At 45.2% G+C, this 16,442-nt stretch overlaps 1 protein-coding gene across 7 annotated transcripts in view; it reads right to left on the reverse strand.

Annotated features, from left to right (window-relative positions):
• Positions 1–16,442, reverse strand: part of LOC147008916 (FERM domain-containing protein 4A-like) — a 76,829-nt gene that overhangs the window by 14,377 nt on the left and 46,010 nt on the right. For all 7 annotated transcript variants that reach the window (XM_085864604.1, XM_085864610.1, XM_085864606.1 and 4 more), the window contains 7 exons: positions 15,842–15,918; positions 11,188–11,326; positions 10,922–11,066; positions 10,675–10,805; positions 8,743–8,856; positions 8,416–8,641; positions 853–1,006 (listed from right to left, as the gene is read on the reverse strand). In XM_085864604.1, the coding sequence (XP_085720730.1) occupies positions 853–1,006; positions 8,416–8,641; positions 8,743–8,856; positions 10,675–10,805; positions 10,922–11,066; positions 11,188–11,326; positions 15,842–15,918 (986 nt within the window). The remainder of the gene's footprint in view (positions 1–852; positions 1,007–8,415; positions 8,642–8,742; positions 8,857–10,674; positions 10,806–10,921; positions 11,067–11,187; positions 11,327–15,841; positions 15,919–16,442) is intronic.

Here is a 16,442-nt window from a genome sequence, read left to right on the forward strand (position 1 = left end):
AGAACCTGTTTAAGTGACTGTGTTGTACAGAATTCCCTGCTTTATTCGGTTGTATTGTTTTCTTAATGTACATATTGCATGACTGCCTTACGTGTGTGTAAATAATAAATGTGCTTGTCGAACTGTTTCCCGTCGTTGCGTCCTTTCCCCCTTTGAAAGTGCCATCTTGCATCGTGGAATGAGTAGTGGGTTTTGAACACCCGAGTAAAGAAGAATCACTGAACCGTCGAGGTCGGCGATAACACCGCTCGGTTATCCCTGTAGCACGGAACGAACCGCTTAAGCGGTTCGTGTCCTAAGCAGACCTGCGGTGTGGTGCAACCCCTCGGTAGGTTACCCATGCGTGTATTTAGGTATATCGACATTCGGCGATTCACCCTATTTTGCGCGGGTAGAATGCGGACTGGGTTGTGGTGAGGTCGAAAGACCCACCCGTGACTGGCTCCTGGCGGTAGTTCCAGGAGGGTCACGACTGAATTGTCCGTCTGGTGGGTGACGCGGCTGCCATTAGAGCTACGCGGCCGATCGCACGCCAGGCGGGCCAGAATTCGTAACAATATGTGTATGTGTGTGTGTGTATATATATATATATATATATATATATATATATATATATATATATATATATATATATATATATATAAATATAATGTGTATGTGTCTGTATATTATGTATATGTATATACACTACACAGCAACTTAAATGAATTTCCAAGGAGATTCTGTGGTGGCAGTAATCTCTTATTTTGTGCAGATTGTGGCTCGTGGAAGAAATTAATATAATTTTTTAATTGCAGTCCACACGAATAAGAGAAGACTGTTTCCATCAGCTTCCATTGGAGCGACACCCACCTCGAGACAGTGGAGAACAGGCGTTGGACTCCACGCCCCAATGACAGTGGAGAAAAGGAAGTGTGAGGTGTTTGGTTCTGCCTTCCGAGGCCCGACAGACTTGTGGCTGAGGTCTTCACGGGAAGTGAAGGCCGCCGCTTAGCCAAACGATCATCTATGAAACACATTTTGCAGAGCGTCGGTGAAGGAACATGTACCTAATAATTTTCCGAATGAACAAACACTGTCTTCAGGTCCTGCACTTATCCTGGCTTGACCTGTTCCCATTGTTCAGTGAGTGTGAAGTGCATGTTTTTTGCAACCTTATTGGCTCTTTGCTCAAATCCTAAATCTCAAGAGACATCCTATATTACTCTGATGCAAAATCTCCAAAAAAATAAAGTAAAATTCAGTCTCTGGACAAAATGGAACCCATTCTCGTTCTGTGCTACCCTCTTAAGGTATTAGCAATATCCTATGCAGGATTTTCAATGTCTTGAATGCCCAACGATGCCTTTCACGCACACGCTGTGTGTTCGCTTGAGCGAAATCAAATCGGCTTTTTGATTCATTTTGCAGCATTGAAACGAAAGAGTCAAACTGAGGGCAATCCCAATGTGGTTAACCGTAATTATTGTGTTTCCAGATGCAAATCGGCCTCGTTCAAATATGAGAACCATCTGTAGATGAGCGGTGTCACGTTATTTCGAGTGAGAGGCTTCAGTGGATAAGTCGGGTATTGAGGCACGATGACTGACGGCCTTCCCACAATTCGAGGGTATGCACCCGTCACTTTGTTGCTCTCGACGCGGATTGAAATGGGAAGAAACCATCTTGGAAGCACTGTAATCCTGAACTATTCTTGTGGCATAATTGCAGTCTTGTCGATATGAAATCACTGCAAGTTAAACGTACTCCTCATCCTAATAAACTTCGAGCCAGCAAATAAATATCTGGTCAACTTGCTGAAGAACAAGTGAACTTTCACAATGCTTCGCTGCCGGTCGAGTCGATCAATGCGCATGGTGGATCACTGTCGTGCTGCAGTTTTAGGGAGGGAGCGTTGTATTCCCACGACATTCCAGGGACTGAAGAAGATTTATTTTGGTGTCACCCACAAATCCTCATAAGGTGCGAAAATAACTTTTTTTTAATGATTGTATGTGCTAACTCTACTTGCTACTTCTAATAAATGTCAGTATGTCTCCTCCATAACTCAAACCCCAAAACCATGAAACCTCGTGGCCCCAAACTTTGCATGCATACTAAGGGAACTCCAAGGTAATGCTTGCATGAAAATTGGGTGTTTGGGTTAATTTAAACACCCCTTTTTTAAGGTAATTAACAGTCTTATTTAATTATCCTTTTATAAAGGCATCATTCTTGGTCACCTCGCTCTTTATCGCTGGGGTCTTAATTCGCCATTTTTTGGGGCCTGCTCAACAATGCCTTGACTTTGAACAGGCCGCAACAGTTTCTTAATGATAAAGCGCTCAAAAATGTTTTTGCACTTTCCTCGCTTATATCTTCATATGTACGAATCGCTTGATACATTGCAATGCTTACAAACGCCCGGAGAGAGCCTCTGAGTGTCCGTGCTTTCATTTTGTTTCCGCATACATGCGATAAGCTTGAGAAACTCTTAACCTGAGTCAAATTTGAAAATTTAAACTGAGCCGAGACGTCCGGAGTGTCAAACCATGTGCGAATTGGACAAATGAACACGTTATTTTTGAAAAAATACATTTTTTGAAATAAATGAAATAAAAATTATAAACTTTGAAATTCGGTTCACATCAATAGATTCTGGAATCTACAGCTAGTCACATTTCAGTTGAAATGCTTATAATGTCCAGAGTTGTATCCCCACCACCGGGTGGTGGTCATCTCCGGACATGTTCGGATGGCCAGCGGTCATCTCCGGACAGTTTATAGTATGACCGGTGGAAAATGGATTTCAGACATTATTTTGTTTCCATCCTCCCTGTTATTCTACGTAGAATCATTTTGATGAGACAGAATGAATTGTAATTAATGCATGTCTGGCTTCCCTTCCCCTCATCTCACGCTTACCTCCTCCCAAACCATCCCTCCCTCCCTCCATCATAAAGTTATCTGGACGTTTATAAGCATTACAGCTGAAATGTGATAAGCTATGGAATCTAACCTGAACCAAATTAAAAAATTTAAACTGCCAAATTGAACTTGGCAGCAGTTCTGACTGTGAACAAAAGTGTTCATTTGTCCAATTTGCACGTTGTTTGACACTCCAGACGGTGTTTAGTGTGACCCAGCCTGTCATTCTTTGTCAACCCTTTCGTTGGAGTGCTTAATAGTGGTGGGTGGAATTGTTTCCATGGGACTCTATTCCAACCATGGTATCGAAAGGAATCGAGTAATGAACTGGAATTGATGTTGATTCCGAGTAATTCCGACTTCAGAGAAAGAAGTGTTGTTGTTTTTTTGGGGTTTGGGGGGGGGGTGGGATTGTTCGTCATGTTCATGTTACGCATGGCCGAGTAATGTATTAATTGAAAAGGACCATGCTTCTGGGGCATCCCGTTTGTAATATATATAATAATAAAAATGACCGTTTTTACAGCCATTTTTCCCTGCTGTGCAGGGGTTTGGCTTTTTCTTGAGGCAATGTTTTATGGCCGGATGCCCTTCCTGACGCCAACCCTGGTCGCCTCTTACGACACACAGGGATATGGTACACCTATTCTAACCGGGGCATACACCGGGACCAGTACACTGGCACTCATTTCGCCGACCTCGGAAGGATGACAGGCTGAGTCAACCCCCTGGTGTTAATTCAGCAGCCAACGGGGCTTGAACTCAGGACCCTTGGATCCCAGGCCACCACCCTAACCACTAAGCCAACACCAGGCTTTAATGTAGCTTTGTAATGTAGCAGCAAAATCGAATCACTTGGGGCATGTTTAGTTTGCAAGGGCGTGATCCTTTTAAATGAATTGCAAGGCATTTGGAATTGTCCAGTAAAGCGTGCTGATTGCTTTGCTGACGTATGGGTGGGCAATAAATGTACTAAAGTTTTGACATGTTCAAAAGTGGTTTGGAACTATTTTGGAAAAATTAAGGACAGTCCGAAAGTTGCATGCTCACTTTGTTCAATAGATCTTGCTCATCATTGGTTTTCAAATGTTTCATCATATTGGGCGTATTACAACACTCCAGAGAGAGTACCTATTCGTAGTGACAGTTAAGAATGCAGATTCAAAGAAATCAGTCTGCAACAGCAACAAGTTCGCTTTCACAATCGACAATTGAAAGCACTTTCGCCCCGGTACGCTGCCTTCCCTTCCCTTAATTCTCACACTACCTTCCCCTCACCTCCTCGCTATCCCTCCCTCCTCTCTTGCTCCTCCCACCCACTCCCTCCTCTTTATCCCCACACCCCCTCCTGTCAGAAAAGCAATGGGTGGTATTTGCTGGTAATTAATATCTGCCAACTGTACTTCTGCATGCTGGGTGGGCGGGGGTGGGGGAGGTCATGCCAAGAATATATATCTTTTTCTTTTTTTTTCAGTGCAAGAGCTTATCACTTAAGGGCTTGTTTTATTACTTTGTATGAAACCTGTAGCTGCTAGTTGCATCATTGCTGGGAGCATGGCTATGCCTCTGATGCAGTGCCCTGTTTCCAGTAAAATGGTACTCATTTTGCCGACCTTGGAAGGATGACAGGCTGAGTTAACCAACCTGGTGTTATTTAATGACATGATGGATTTAAACTCAAGACCCTCATGTTAAAGCGGTCACCTTAACCATTAAGCTAATATCAGGCCTTCTTCTTCTTCTTCTTCTTCTTCCTCTTCTTCCTCTTCTTCTTCTTGTTATTCCCTTGTTTGTCTGTCGACTTTCTCCCTCCACCATGGTGTTGGCGTTTCCCCTTTCTCCTACTATTCCTTTACGTTGTGTCCTGATCTGTTCTGTGTTCTCGCTCTGCCATGAGCCTTGACCATGTATACAAAAAAAAAACAGCATACAGTACTTTAGACAGCATTGGACAAAAAGATGACCACCGTTTCCTGCCATTTTAGCTTCTAGCACCTGGAAGTATCATCAATCTTTCAATTCCAGAATATTCTGGACTCTGCAGAAATCCATCGACTTTTTATGCCAACAGTTCAGGCCTTCTGGAAGGCCTGGTGTTGAATTAATGGTTAGGGTGGCTAGCTTAAGATCCTAAGTTCAAGCCCCCTCTGGGCCGTTGAATTAACACAGGTAGGGTTGACTCAGCCAGTCATCCTTCCAAGGTCGGCAAAATGAGTACCATTGCAATGGTAACATGGGTTCAGCCGTGTCCCCAGCAAATGATGCTACCCCCAGCCTTGTGCTGCATATCAAGGTGGAGGAGGAGGCTTCTCCAGCTGGAGATGTTCTATAGTCTAGAGAATTTGGCCAGCCTGGTTTTGGACCTTTCCTTCCGTTACAAAGCCAGGTGATACGACTATGTACCATGCTCTATGCAGGGCAACCGTTCTGCCAAAAAAGTTTCTGGGCCAGGGTTACAATCCTGGATAGGTGGGCACACCGACATGGTCATGTGATATCCAGGAAGCATTTAGACCAACTGATTCCAGTTGCTTTTTTTTGTATACGTGGTCGAGGCTCGTGGAAAAGATAGTATTAATACACTGAACGGATCAGAACACAAGACAAAAGGAACAGTGGAGAGAGGGAGAAACACCAACAGCAGAGTTGAAGGCCAAGATAGAGGCAGACTTGGACAAATAATGGGTGTGGGGAGGAATGAGGGGAAGGAAAGGATGCATGGGGTGGACAAGAGGATGCAGAAGGAAACTCTCAGGAAGGAAAACTGGAAATTTGGAAGGAGGAGGGATTGGGGGGATGGTTAATGAGGGTAGAAAAGATCATTGTTTGGGATTGGGGGTGATCTGAGATGGTTAGTGAAGGAGATAGTAGAAAAATCGTGCAAATTATGATACAAGCATCAAATTTGGCATTTCTGTTCTGCAGGGCTTTCTGATAAAATCTGCCTGATTGGCCATTTGAAAATCCAAATTTTGAAAAATTAAAAGAAAAAATTTTTTATTTGAAGTCACAGCTGGCTGAAATTCTTGAAGTGCAAGTGAACATCCGAGACAGAGAACCAAGGGGAGATGCAGTCATCATTGATGGCTCAGCACTTATCAATGCCCTACCTCCACGCACTTCAAAGATATTTGATGACTATGCTAAAGAAGACATCATCCCAAAGGTGGAATCCTATGGTGCCAGGTACGAGAGGGTGGACGTAGTGTTTGATGCGTGCAAGAAGTCAAGTCTGAAGTCCGAGGCAAGGTCGAAAATGGGGCAAGGAATCGGAAGAAGAGTGACAGGAACCAGTATGACCCCAAGTAACTGGAGAAGCTTTCTTCGAGATGACAGCAACAAGACGGCTGTTTCACTTCCTTGCGGAAAAGATGTGTGAAGCACAGTCATTGTCACAAAAGGAGAAGATGCCATTAGCAACACAAGGAAGTCACTGGATGCTGTGTCTCCATGTTGTCATGAAGAAGCTGACACTTGAATATTTGTACACGCCAGGGATGCAGCGACGGATCGTAGCAAGTCCATTATCATTAAGGCTAATGACACTGACGTACTCGTCATAGCAATATCTGTACTGCCATCCTTACAGGAACTAGGTCTTGAGAACATGTGGATTGCCTTTGGCCAAGGAGCCAAGGCGCGATGGATTCCAGTCCATGAGGTAGTTTCTGCAATAGGACCTGAGAAAGCTGGAGGGATCCCATACTTCCATGCGTTCACTGGATTTGACGTCGTGTCTGCCTTCTGCGGTAAAGGGAAGAAAACTGCATGGCAGACTTGGAACGTCTGTGATGTTTCTGAAACATTCACCAATCTCAGCCAGCATCCAACAATGATTCGTGATCTTGACTTTTTTGAAGTTTTTTTTTTTTTTTTCAAATTTTTAAAAATTTGGATTTTCAAATGGCCAATCAGGCAGATTTGATTAGAATCCCCTGGAGAACAAATGTACCAAATTTGATGCTTGTATCATCATTTGCACGATTCCTCTCAAAAATTGCTGTTATCTGCCCCAAAAGGTGGTGAACTATCTTGAAGACCTGGAGGGAAGAATGAGATTGAAGAGGATGTAGAAGTTGGTTCCACAGGCAAGAAAAGGAGGAACAAATGAGTGGAGGTGAGCACTTATCCTGGATTTAGGTCGTTTCACCAGAAAGAGGGTTAATGGTGGACCAAATGTACCCTGCAGAAACCTGAGAGGTTGGGGGGCGGGGGGTGTGGACAAAGCATGCAAAGAGCAGAGGGTAAAAGACCAGTAAGGAGGTGGCAGAAAATAGAGAAACCACCGACCTGTCTGCGATGGTGAAGTGTGGATCCAGTTTGAGACGTTTCAGGATGGTAATGTGCTGGCAGGATGGCCTCGATCTCGGAGGTATGCATACTCGCTTCTATCTAAGCTGTCTCGCCTGGGTTTGAATCCCGACCCAGCTATAAACTGTCATCATGGTGTTTCACAGGCTGGGTGATTCATCAATGTGTCTGCCGTCCCTCAGATGGATGGATGTTTAAGTAGGCGTCCCATCTGCCGGCATTAGTTGGTGGACATTAAAGATCTCAGTGTCCTTCGTAAAGAGTAGGCGAGCTATCACCGGCACCATGATAAAAAATTCCTGCCCTAACCCCACATTCCCTCCATTGTAAGGGAACAAAGTGCAAGAGGTACAACCCCCAAGGGGGTTGCTATGCCACTTACCAGGGCATACGGATTTGTAGTAGGTGGTAATATCACGATTTTCATGGCTCGCATGGTGTAAGAATGGTAACCAACATAGCCAGAACTCAATTTCATTGAGTATTTGGGTTTGTTAGACCATCACAATGAAACTAAATTCTGCTGGTGACGAAATGAGATGTCATTTACCTTTGTCACGAATCATTATTTGGGCCACTTAAAATCGACAATCTTCAATCAAAACAACTGGTGTGGTTTGGCTCGCCACGCTCTCCTCTCCACACGTCGTCGCAGAGATTGACGTCACAGATTTGCTGTGTTGGCATGATTTACACCAATTATAATACAAACATTTCTGTTCTACATATTTATGTGTAATATTGCTGATATTGTATTTATTTGAAATTTTATTTGTGATATAACAACGCCTAAGCTGTTTGAAGGGTGTAAGAGGTTGACATGATGTTCATGTCAAATGGGTCTAAAGGGTCTTTTGGGTCCTCGGGGTCTTCATGGTTTTTGGGTCTTCGGTGACTTCTGGGTGCTCGGGGTTTTGGGGGTATTGGGTTATTTGGGGATCTTCAGCATCATTGGGGTCTTGGGTTCTTTGAAGGTTTTCAGGGTCTTCAAAGGTCTAAGGGGTCTCAGCAGTTTAAAGGGTCGAAAGGTACATTCCAACAGTACATAAAGACATATAGGCACAGGGACGGACGGGAGGGAGGGACGGAGGGACTTACGCTGAGATCGAGCTCTTTTTAAATATCGATGTATGGAGGGAGGGCAAGTGGCAGGAGATGCAATAATAAATATGGGATAAAGGTGGTTTCGGCTCTTACGTAGCAGTGGTGATGAAAGCTGGTGGTTGAGTGTACTGTTGTCCTGTTCGCTCCATCTATCAAACTCCTCTTGCAGCTTCTGCAAGCGAACAAGCTCAGCATTTAACTCGGCTTGTCTGTGGCGTCGTGGAGTCCGTGCAAGGCCTGGTTCGCTGGCTCGCTGACGGGCAGCACGAACTATCTGCTCCTGCACAGCCAAAGCTTGCTCTAATCGCTCACACTCTGTCTGCAAGAAAGTGTGAAGGGAATACACATCTCATTTGACTTTCTCCTCCATGATCTCTCCTTTTTCTGATGATTTTTGCCTCATCGTCATTGACTACCCACCTGTCCAGGTCCATGCAGCCTGTTCTTGTCAAGTGCAAAGGTAGCACCCACCCTGTGGGGAGAGCTTCCGAGCAGCTTGTCCTTGGAGTGCCGAGGCAAACGGCCCGTAAGTTCCTGAAACGAGGCAAGACAATGACAGTCGTCATAAAGCAACAGCACTCAATCAAATTGAACATTTATAGTCACCATTCAGGTGCAGCACGTGGCTGCAGGTTAGCATCAGTATTTGCAGGGGTGCGGCAGTGCCGCGGTAGGCTCGAGCCAAAATTTGATCACGGTGCTGGCGATAGACCGCCTCCTCTTTGCGAATGACACCATGGTATCTTTAACATCCACCAACTAATGCTGGTCGAGAAGACATCCAGTTTGATGTCCATCTGAGGGAAGGTACACACATCGATGCCTTGCCCTGCCCTCTGAAACACCAGGATGATAGTTTATAGCTCAGCCGAGATTCAGACCAAGGCTCGACGGCTCAAGAGGCCGGTGTGCGTACCTCCAAGCTAGCCTGCCAACCAACAGATATTCAAGAGTGTGTCGTAGGCAGTGATTAGGTCAAACATTTCTTCTTTTTGATCAACATGTACTGAATAAGGAATGGTCGGTAATTCTAGATGACTGTTCACCAGTCTAACATGTTGAAAGGTTTCCACAACTTGGATTTATCTTATGTGGACAGGTTCGGTGTGTGACCAGTGTGACCACTCCTCATTTTCATAAATGCCAAGGTGAGCCAATGAAAAAAGCCAACAATTCACAAGGTTTCGGAAAAGCGATGATAATAGAAAACCTATACGAAACCAAGACGCCGAGGTGAACGACGAATAGCCAAGATCTTGTGAAAAAAGCCAAGGAGTGGTCACACTGTGTGTGACAAGGACAAGCTGATTCCATTTTGCTTCAGGTCCAGCCTATCAGTGGGATACAAAATGTAAACTGTTCTGCCTGGTGGAGGTGTGCGCTCTACCATGTGCCGTTCTAATTGTGAACTCCAGTGAAGAAAATGACAAAATCCACAATCGTTTGTAAAAAATAAACTGTGGTGTAAGTTCTACTAAGCAAATTTGTTTTTCCATCCAGACCTGATGTGCACATCGGGTCACTTCTCATGGAGAGCGACGAGCTCAATGACGCTCTACAGATGGTTAGTTGGTACTGTATTTACCTGTTCTCAATCACATTCAGTCCCAAACCAAGCCTGGTGTTGGCTCAGTGGTTAGGGTGGTGGCTTGGGATCTTAGGGTCCTGAGTTCAAGTCCCGTCGGTCGCTGAATTAATACACCAGGGGGTTGACTCAGCCTGTCATCTTTCCGAGGTCGGCGAAATGAGTACCAGTTCCAGTGTGTGTACTGGTAGAGGGGCACTGCATCAGCGACACAGTCTCGCTTCAAGAAATGATAGCTACCCCGGCAGCTAAGCTGCCATACGAACACACAAGTCCCAAACCCTCAGGACTTCATATTGCACATTTGCAGAAGGTCGTCATTCTTGTATTCAAAATGTCGTTTGCACGGTTCCTTTATGTCTGGACCAGTTGACTATCCATATTAAAAAGGAAGTGACTTTCAGCAACAGGAATGAATCCTACCTGTGATGTCAGCAACAGCTTTACTGTCCAATCAGAAGAGTGACTTCCCAGTGAAGACGACTTGCTTCGATTGAAGAAAATACCCTCAAAGTTAAACCGAGCCGTCACTGTGCTCCATTTCGCAACGTCGGATGTTTGGTTCCACATTTACATTCTCATTTGTGCACTTTGTTGATATGCAAGACTTGTGCATGCTCATTCGCTATTGGAGTGGGAAAAGTTGGTACAAAGAACCATAAAAATGTGCCATCTCGACGAGGCCTCTATCAAGCCATGCAGATGGCAATGTCGCGTGTTTATCTGAAAAAAAAGAGTGGTGGTGGTGTGGTATGAATTGCACTCACAGCTTCACGTTCACATAACCGCTGCAGCTCCTCCTGGCACCTTGCGAGTTGTCGCATTAGCTCATCTCGTTTAGAGCACAAGGTGTCCATGGCCTCCTGCTTCACCACTGTGTCGTCCTCACCCCCGAAATCTGCGATGAAAGGATGGTTTGATAATGACATTCTAACATATCACGACTTTCATTTGAACAGATCCATCTCCATCCTTCCGCACACACACGGTTTCCCTTTCCGATGCCAGTTGTACCTGAGGAGTTGAGGCTGCTAAGGCTGTCGCGGCTGCTTAGCCGGGCCTTGCTGCCCACGCTGGCAAGCCGTGAGATGTTCAAAGCCGCAGCCTGGTCCAGGTCCACAGCTATCTCTGCCTGACCACGGACAGCTTGAATCTTTGCCTGTGGCCCACAGAGCGATTCCAAGCCTCTCAATGATCGTCAAAAATTTCACTGCAGCAACCACCCAAAAGTGACACTTAAAACGGATGAAGGTTTGAATGTGAAGACCATCTGCACTCACCATACTCTGCTTCCGGTCCAGGTAAAATTGGTGCTGGCTGATGGCCATGGCCCAGATGGCCTTGATAAGTGCTGGTTTTGCGTACCAGGTATGGACCACCACACCAGAAGAGCTGAATGATCGCCGTGGTCCTGATGGTCTGCATTATGTGGAACAAAGTGCTGTTGGTGAATCCATCTTCACTCCAAACACACCCAGTTTTAAGTTATTTTTTTTTTGTTTTTTTGTTTTTTTTTTGTAAATTGGTACTTGTATAGAAAGCTCGTTCTACTGGAGTCAGAAATGGCCAACCCAGAGGAAACGGAGATACGCGAAGCCAACCGTGTCAGATTGTGGTGCTTGGAAAACAAGCAGGTAGTAGGCGAGCCATTACCGGCACACGAGTCAATTTCCAAATTCCTGCACAAACTACAGGGGGATCAGCATCGACAGATTCAGCGGCAGTCATACCCCCAGCAAATCATGCTACCCACAACCATGCATTGCATATGAAGGAAAAAAGTCACAAATGTTGGTACCAACAATGGCATGGGAAACTGGCCATGTTGGTGTTGTCATCATGGTCAAAAAAAAAAAAACAGCCAGACATGAATTCACGACCATTTGGTTGTCACAAAATAAATTTCAGATTATTTTTTTCTTGCAGGTAAGATTAAGAATAAAAGAACAGACAGGTAATTCTGCAGGTTTTAAAAAAAACCGACAAAGCATCAGAGGTGAGTTGATGGGGCTGACGAGAAGTGGTTGAGACAATGACGCTCCAGTTATTGGGGGTTCACTTCACCATGTTGCTGGCCATAGACAGATTGTGGCCGATCCTGCAGCCAATTAGTTTGCCAAACTGTATTTTGCTAATCGTCATCAGCACAAGCCTCCTTACACAAGGCAGTGGTGGAACATGTTGCAGGCTTCAGATTTAAGTGATGAAGTTGAGGTTCAAGCTTTCACCGCTGCCTGGAAATGGCACCATCGAAGCCCCGATCCTTTCCGGAGGCAGAATCAAATTTCCAGACCCACAAAGCCCTCGTTGTTTGACGAAACAGAAGCTTCGTCCGTCTTACAACCTGAAGGTTGAGATCCTCTCAATGCCATCTTTATCATACCGAAGCTGGGACACTCAACACCTGGACCAGCTCTTTCCACCTGTAATCTTCGACCTTTGTCGTCAACCTCAACTGTGCGAGGCCAAAGACGAGTGTTTACTCATGGGTGAAAGTCTCAAGAGAAGACCTAGGACGTATTGATGGGAGCTTTTTGTGACCCGTCCACCGGTAGTTGAGGGATAGCCAACCTGGGTCAGCCCATTGCGTTTGTAATCCCTCGACGACCTCATGCACACCTCCAACAGAAATCTTTCACTGGGCAAAGAGGAAACTTTTTGCGGGGGAGAAGAGGGTTGAACGCATTGGTGTCTGATTGCTGAGCCTCAACCGTCATTCCCAGCAATGCAACAATAATCATTATGCATGTGAGACTACACCACTTATTACAAGCACCACAAAAGGGTAGGATTGAACTGCAACACCGGCTGTGGTTCAACTCCTCCCTCCACACGAGCCGAATAAAAACTCAGGACATTCCAAGCATAGCATTTAAAGCCGAGCCACCAGCACGGTCATTCGGAGGGATTATGCAAGGAATTCGAGTTTAATTCGGCGACAGGAACGGTGCAGTTTCACGTTGAAATTTGGACCGATTAGTGCGGCTTTTGTTCCGCCACGTCTGGTCTCAAACCACTCTTCGGCCAGATTTATGTTTTGCTCTTCTGTCAAAATGGGTGAGCATCTATTGCGAAACGTCGACAGCGACCAAGAGGAAAAGTGTGTGTGCACTCGTGCGGGCGTGCCACGCAATGTAGTAGTGCGGGTACACGATGGCAGATTCAGGACAACACACTCAACACAGCTATTCACCACTAACTCAGGTCATCCCCCATTGATACTCATAATCTCTTCTACCCCCAAATGACCCCATTCCCAAGCAGTCCCTTTTTCCAGGTTATTGAGATTTTTTTTCCCCCCCCTCTCCCTCGCCCCTCTCAATTTGTTAATTGTGGGTTCGATTGTTCCTTTCCCGTTTTAATTTCATTGAACAGCTTTTGTTCACCCCACGTATCCTTCTTCCCCTCCCGTTGATATTACTCTTACTTTTACTCTGCTGTTTATGGTTTCTCCTTTCCATTTAGTACCATTTCATTCTGCTCTAGCTCGTCCACGAGCTTCGATCGTACATACAAAAAGACAACAACTTTCAAGCACGTTACTTCATCCAACCGAAAGCACGGTATCAGACGCACAAATGAAACGACCCTTCAGCGGAGAGGCCGCAAAGTTTGGGAAGCACGAATATGGAAACCTGAAAGTTCTCACTGGATACGTCACACAAATAACTTGGCCCATCAAGCCTGCACTACATGTACAGTCTCCACCACAATTCAATCAGTTTTTCAACTTCACTCGGGGATGGGGTGTCAGCGCTGGAGGAGTTGGGACAAGGACAGTGGCCCGGACAAGCACAGGACATCACCATGGTGTTTTCTTCACGTGGATAACATGACAAAAATGTGTATGTATATGTATATGTATATGTATATATATATATATATATATATATATATATATATATATATATATATATATATATATATATATATATATATATATTATCATCCTGGTGTTGGTTTAATGGTTTGGGTGGTGGGCTTAGGATCCTCGGATCCTGAGTTCAAATCCCACTCGGCTGTTGAATTAATACCAGGTGGGGTGGACTCTGCATGTCATCTTTCTGGCAAAATGAGTGCCACCTTGCTGGTATTCTGTGTCAGAGTGGCGACCCATCCAGGATTGTGTCCAATAGCCATGGAGACCGTTTAGGCAGCACCAACGCTCTGCACAGAGTATGGTCCCGATGGAGGGATGGATTATTATTATTGAGAATTAGAAACCTGGTGTTGGCTTAACGGTTTGGGTGGCTTGCTTAAATCCTTGAATCTTGAGTTCAATTCCTGCTCGGCTGTTAAATTCCTGTTGATACCAGGTGGGGTTGACTCAGCCTTCATCCTTCTGAGGTCTATAAAATGAGCACCAGTGTGCTGGTAACGGGAGCATTGCATCAGCAGCACAGCTGCACCCCCAGAAAATAATGCAGCCAACAGCCACAGGCTGTGTACGGAGAAATAAAGGGGAGGTATGGGTGAGGGGGTGGCCACACAGTTATATGGTAAGGAAGGAACAAACAAAGACAGCACATTCACCTTTTGACTAAACCCGATCAGAGGTAGCACGACACGTATACAATCACTGATCCATACCTGAGCTACCTTGCATTCGTGCCAATATCCCGATATCCAGTACTGCTCGGCAGCTGTCATATTTCAATTTAAACCTATTTACTGTTTCTACTGACACGAACTCTCCAGGGAGACCATTTTGGGCATTAACGACTCTCCGAGTGAAGACCTCTGCCTGCCCACTGCACTCGCTCTCCTCTAATTTGCTCTCAGGTATTGGCCCCTGATCCTTTCACTATCCATTCTCCTGAAAAACTACACCCTTCATCATCTTAAACGTCTTTATCATATCCCATTCAAACAAGTCAATTGGTTTTACATTTTGTTCCCACCTCTAACATTACACACCAAATCCAGCAACAAGATCGTGGACTTGTCTTACCCATCATGACGATTGAAATTATTTCAACTTCCATCCTGAAATCCTGACAAATAAACACCGGAGGGACGTCGGCCTCTCCTGCCCCAATGTAATGGAAATCCAGATCACAATTCGTCACCCCCAACCCTTTTTGTTATCCCAACAGTCTCTATTCCCTAGGGCGGCTGGAGCGACAGGTGAACGGCACGGTAGACCACGGCATGTACGCACATGAAAACTGTCTGAACAATGTCGCTCAGGGATTGCCCGGGAGCACACGCACGGCCTGGCACTGCATAGCTCAAATAATTCATCAAAAAAAAATTTGCTCCCTCACTTTTATAAACCTCTTAAACAAACTTCTTCCTCACACTTTCACAACACTGCTTTGTGTACGGTTAGTGTATTAGTGAAGACTTTAAAAATGGGACGTGCCACTTCATTGCTTGACGTGAGGGTCAGCATTGAGAGGACGGAGAATGGACAAACAACCATGGGTTGGAAACCATTACACAGGCTTGCAGGACTCATGGCCTCCTGTGTCGACGTTCCTTGCGAGGGAACTAGGATGTAAAGCCAGACGGCCCCGTCAGTCCACCATCGACTTGGCAAGAATGCTAGAGTGGATGATGAACGCACTTGCAGAGGTCTCACCGAGCCGTCGGTGGATGTGGAGGGAGGAAAGCAAAGACATGGAGAGGGGAGGGGTGGAAAGGAAAAAGACGGCTATTTGACCACTCCCAATGTAGGACAAGGTTTTTCTTCGCTTGGAAAGACGAGACGCGACATGAAAGCTGACACGGGGTTCAGAGCGAGAAACAGAACCTCCCGAAGGTTGTTCATGTATGCTCGAGATGTTGAGAAATTGTCTCCTCATTCACACTGCGGACAACAGGGATTGAGTTGGGAGGGTTTGGGGATGTGCAACCCATCTGCTTCCGTCTACATTGTCACCTGAACGATGCAAACAAATTCCCCACAGTCGTCCAAGGGTATTTTCTCACCTGTGGTGGTCTCGCACCTCGATGGAGAATTTCTTCTCTCGAAAGTACAGGTTTTCCAGGTCCTTCCAGTCAAACACCTGCAAACAGGACAAGATCAGCTTGAGGGTGTCACACTTACAAACTGTCCACCTGTACAAGTACAACTCAACTGTATGAAGACTTTCCAGCTCATTTTGCCACCCGAAAATACAGGTCTTTTTTTAATTACAAACGCAATGGCCTTGAAATTGTGGTGCGAAAAGACCATGACATGACACAAGGTGGCTTCCTGTGGATTGTGAATCGCTGAACGAGAGTGGGGGATCTCAAACATGATGTGAAGGAGAGGAAATAAAATCCACAATAACGGATCACACATTCAAACACGAGGGAAATAAAAATGTCATGCAATGATACCTCATTCACTGAAAGTTTGGGTATTTACATATCCATTCACTGAATGGAAATGTAAATACCAAAAACTATCACTTCATTCACTGAATGGATATGTAAATACCAAAAACTATCACTTCATTCACTGAATTGAAATGTACATACCCAAAAACTATCACTTCATTCACTGAATGGATATGTAAATACCAAAAACTATCACTTCATTCAC

The sequence above is a fragment of the Eptatretus burgeri genome, chromosome 18 (assembly GCF_056783735.1).
Source record: "Eptatretus burgeri isolate ZD-2024b chromosome 18, Ebu_testis_v1, whole genome shotgun sequence".
Lineage (NCBI taxonomy): Eukaryota > Metazoa > Chordata > Myxini > Myxiniformes > Myxinidae > Eptatretus > Eptatretus burgeri.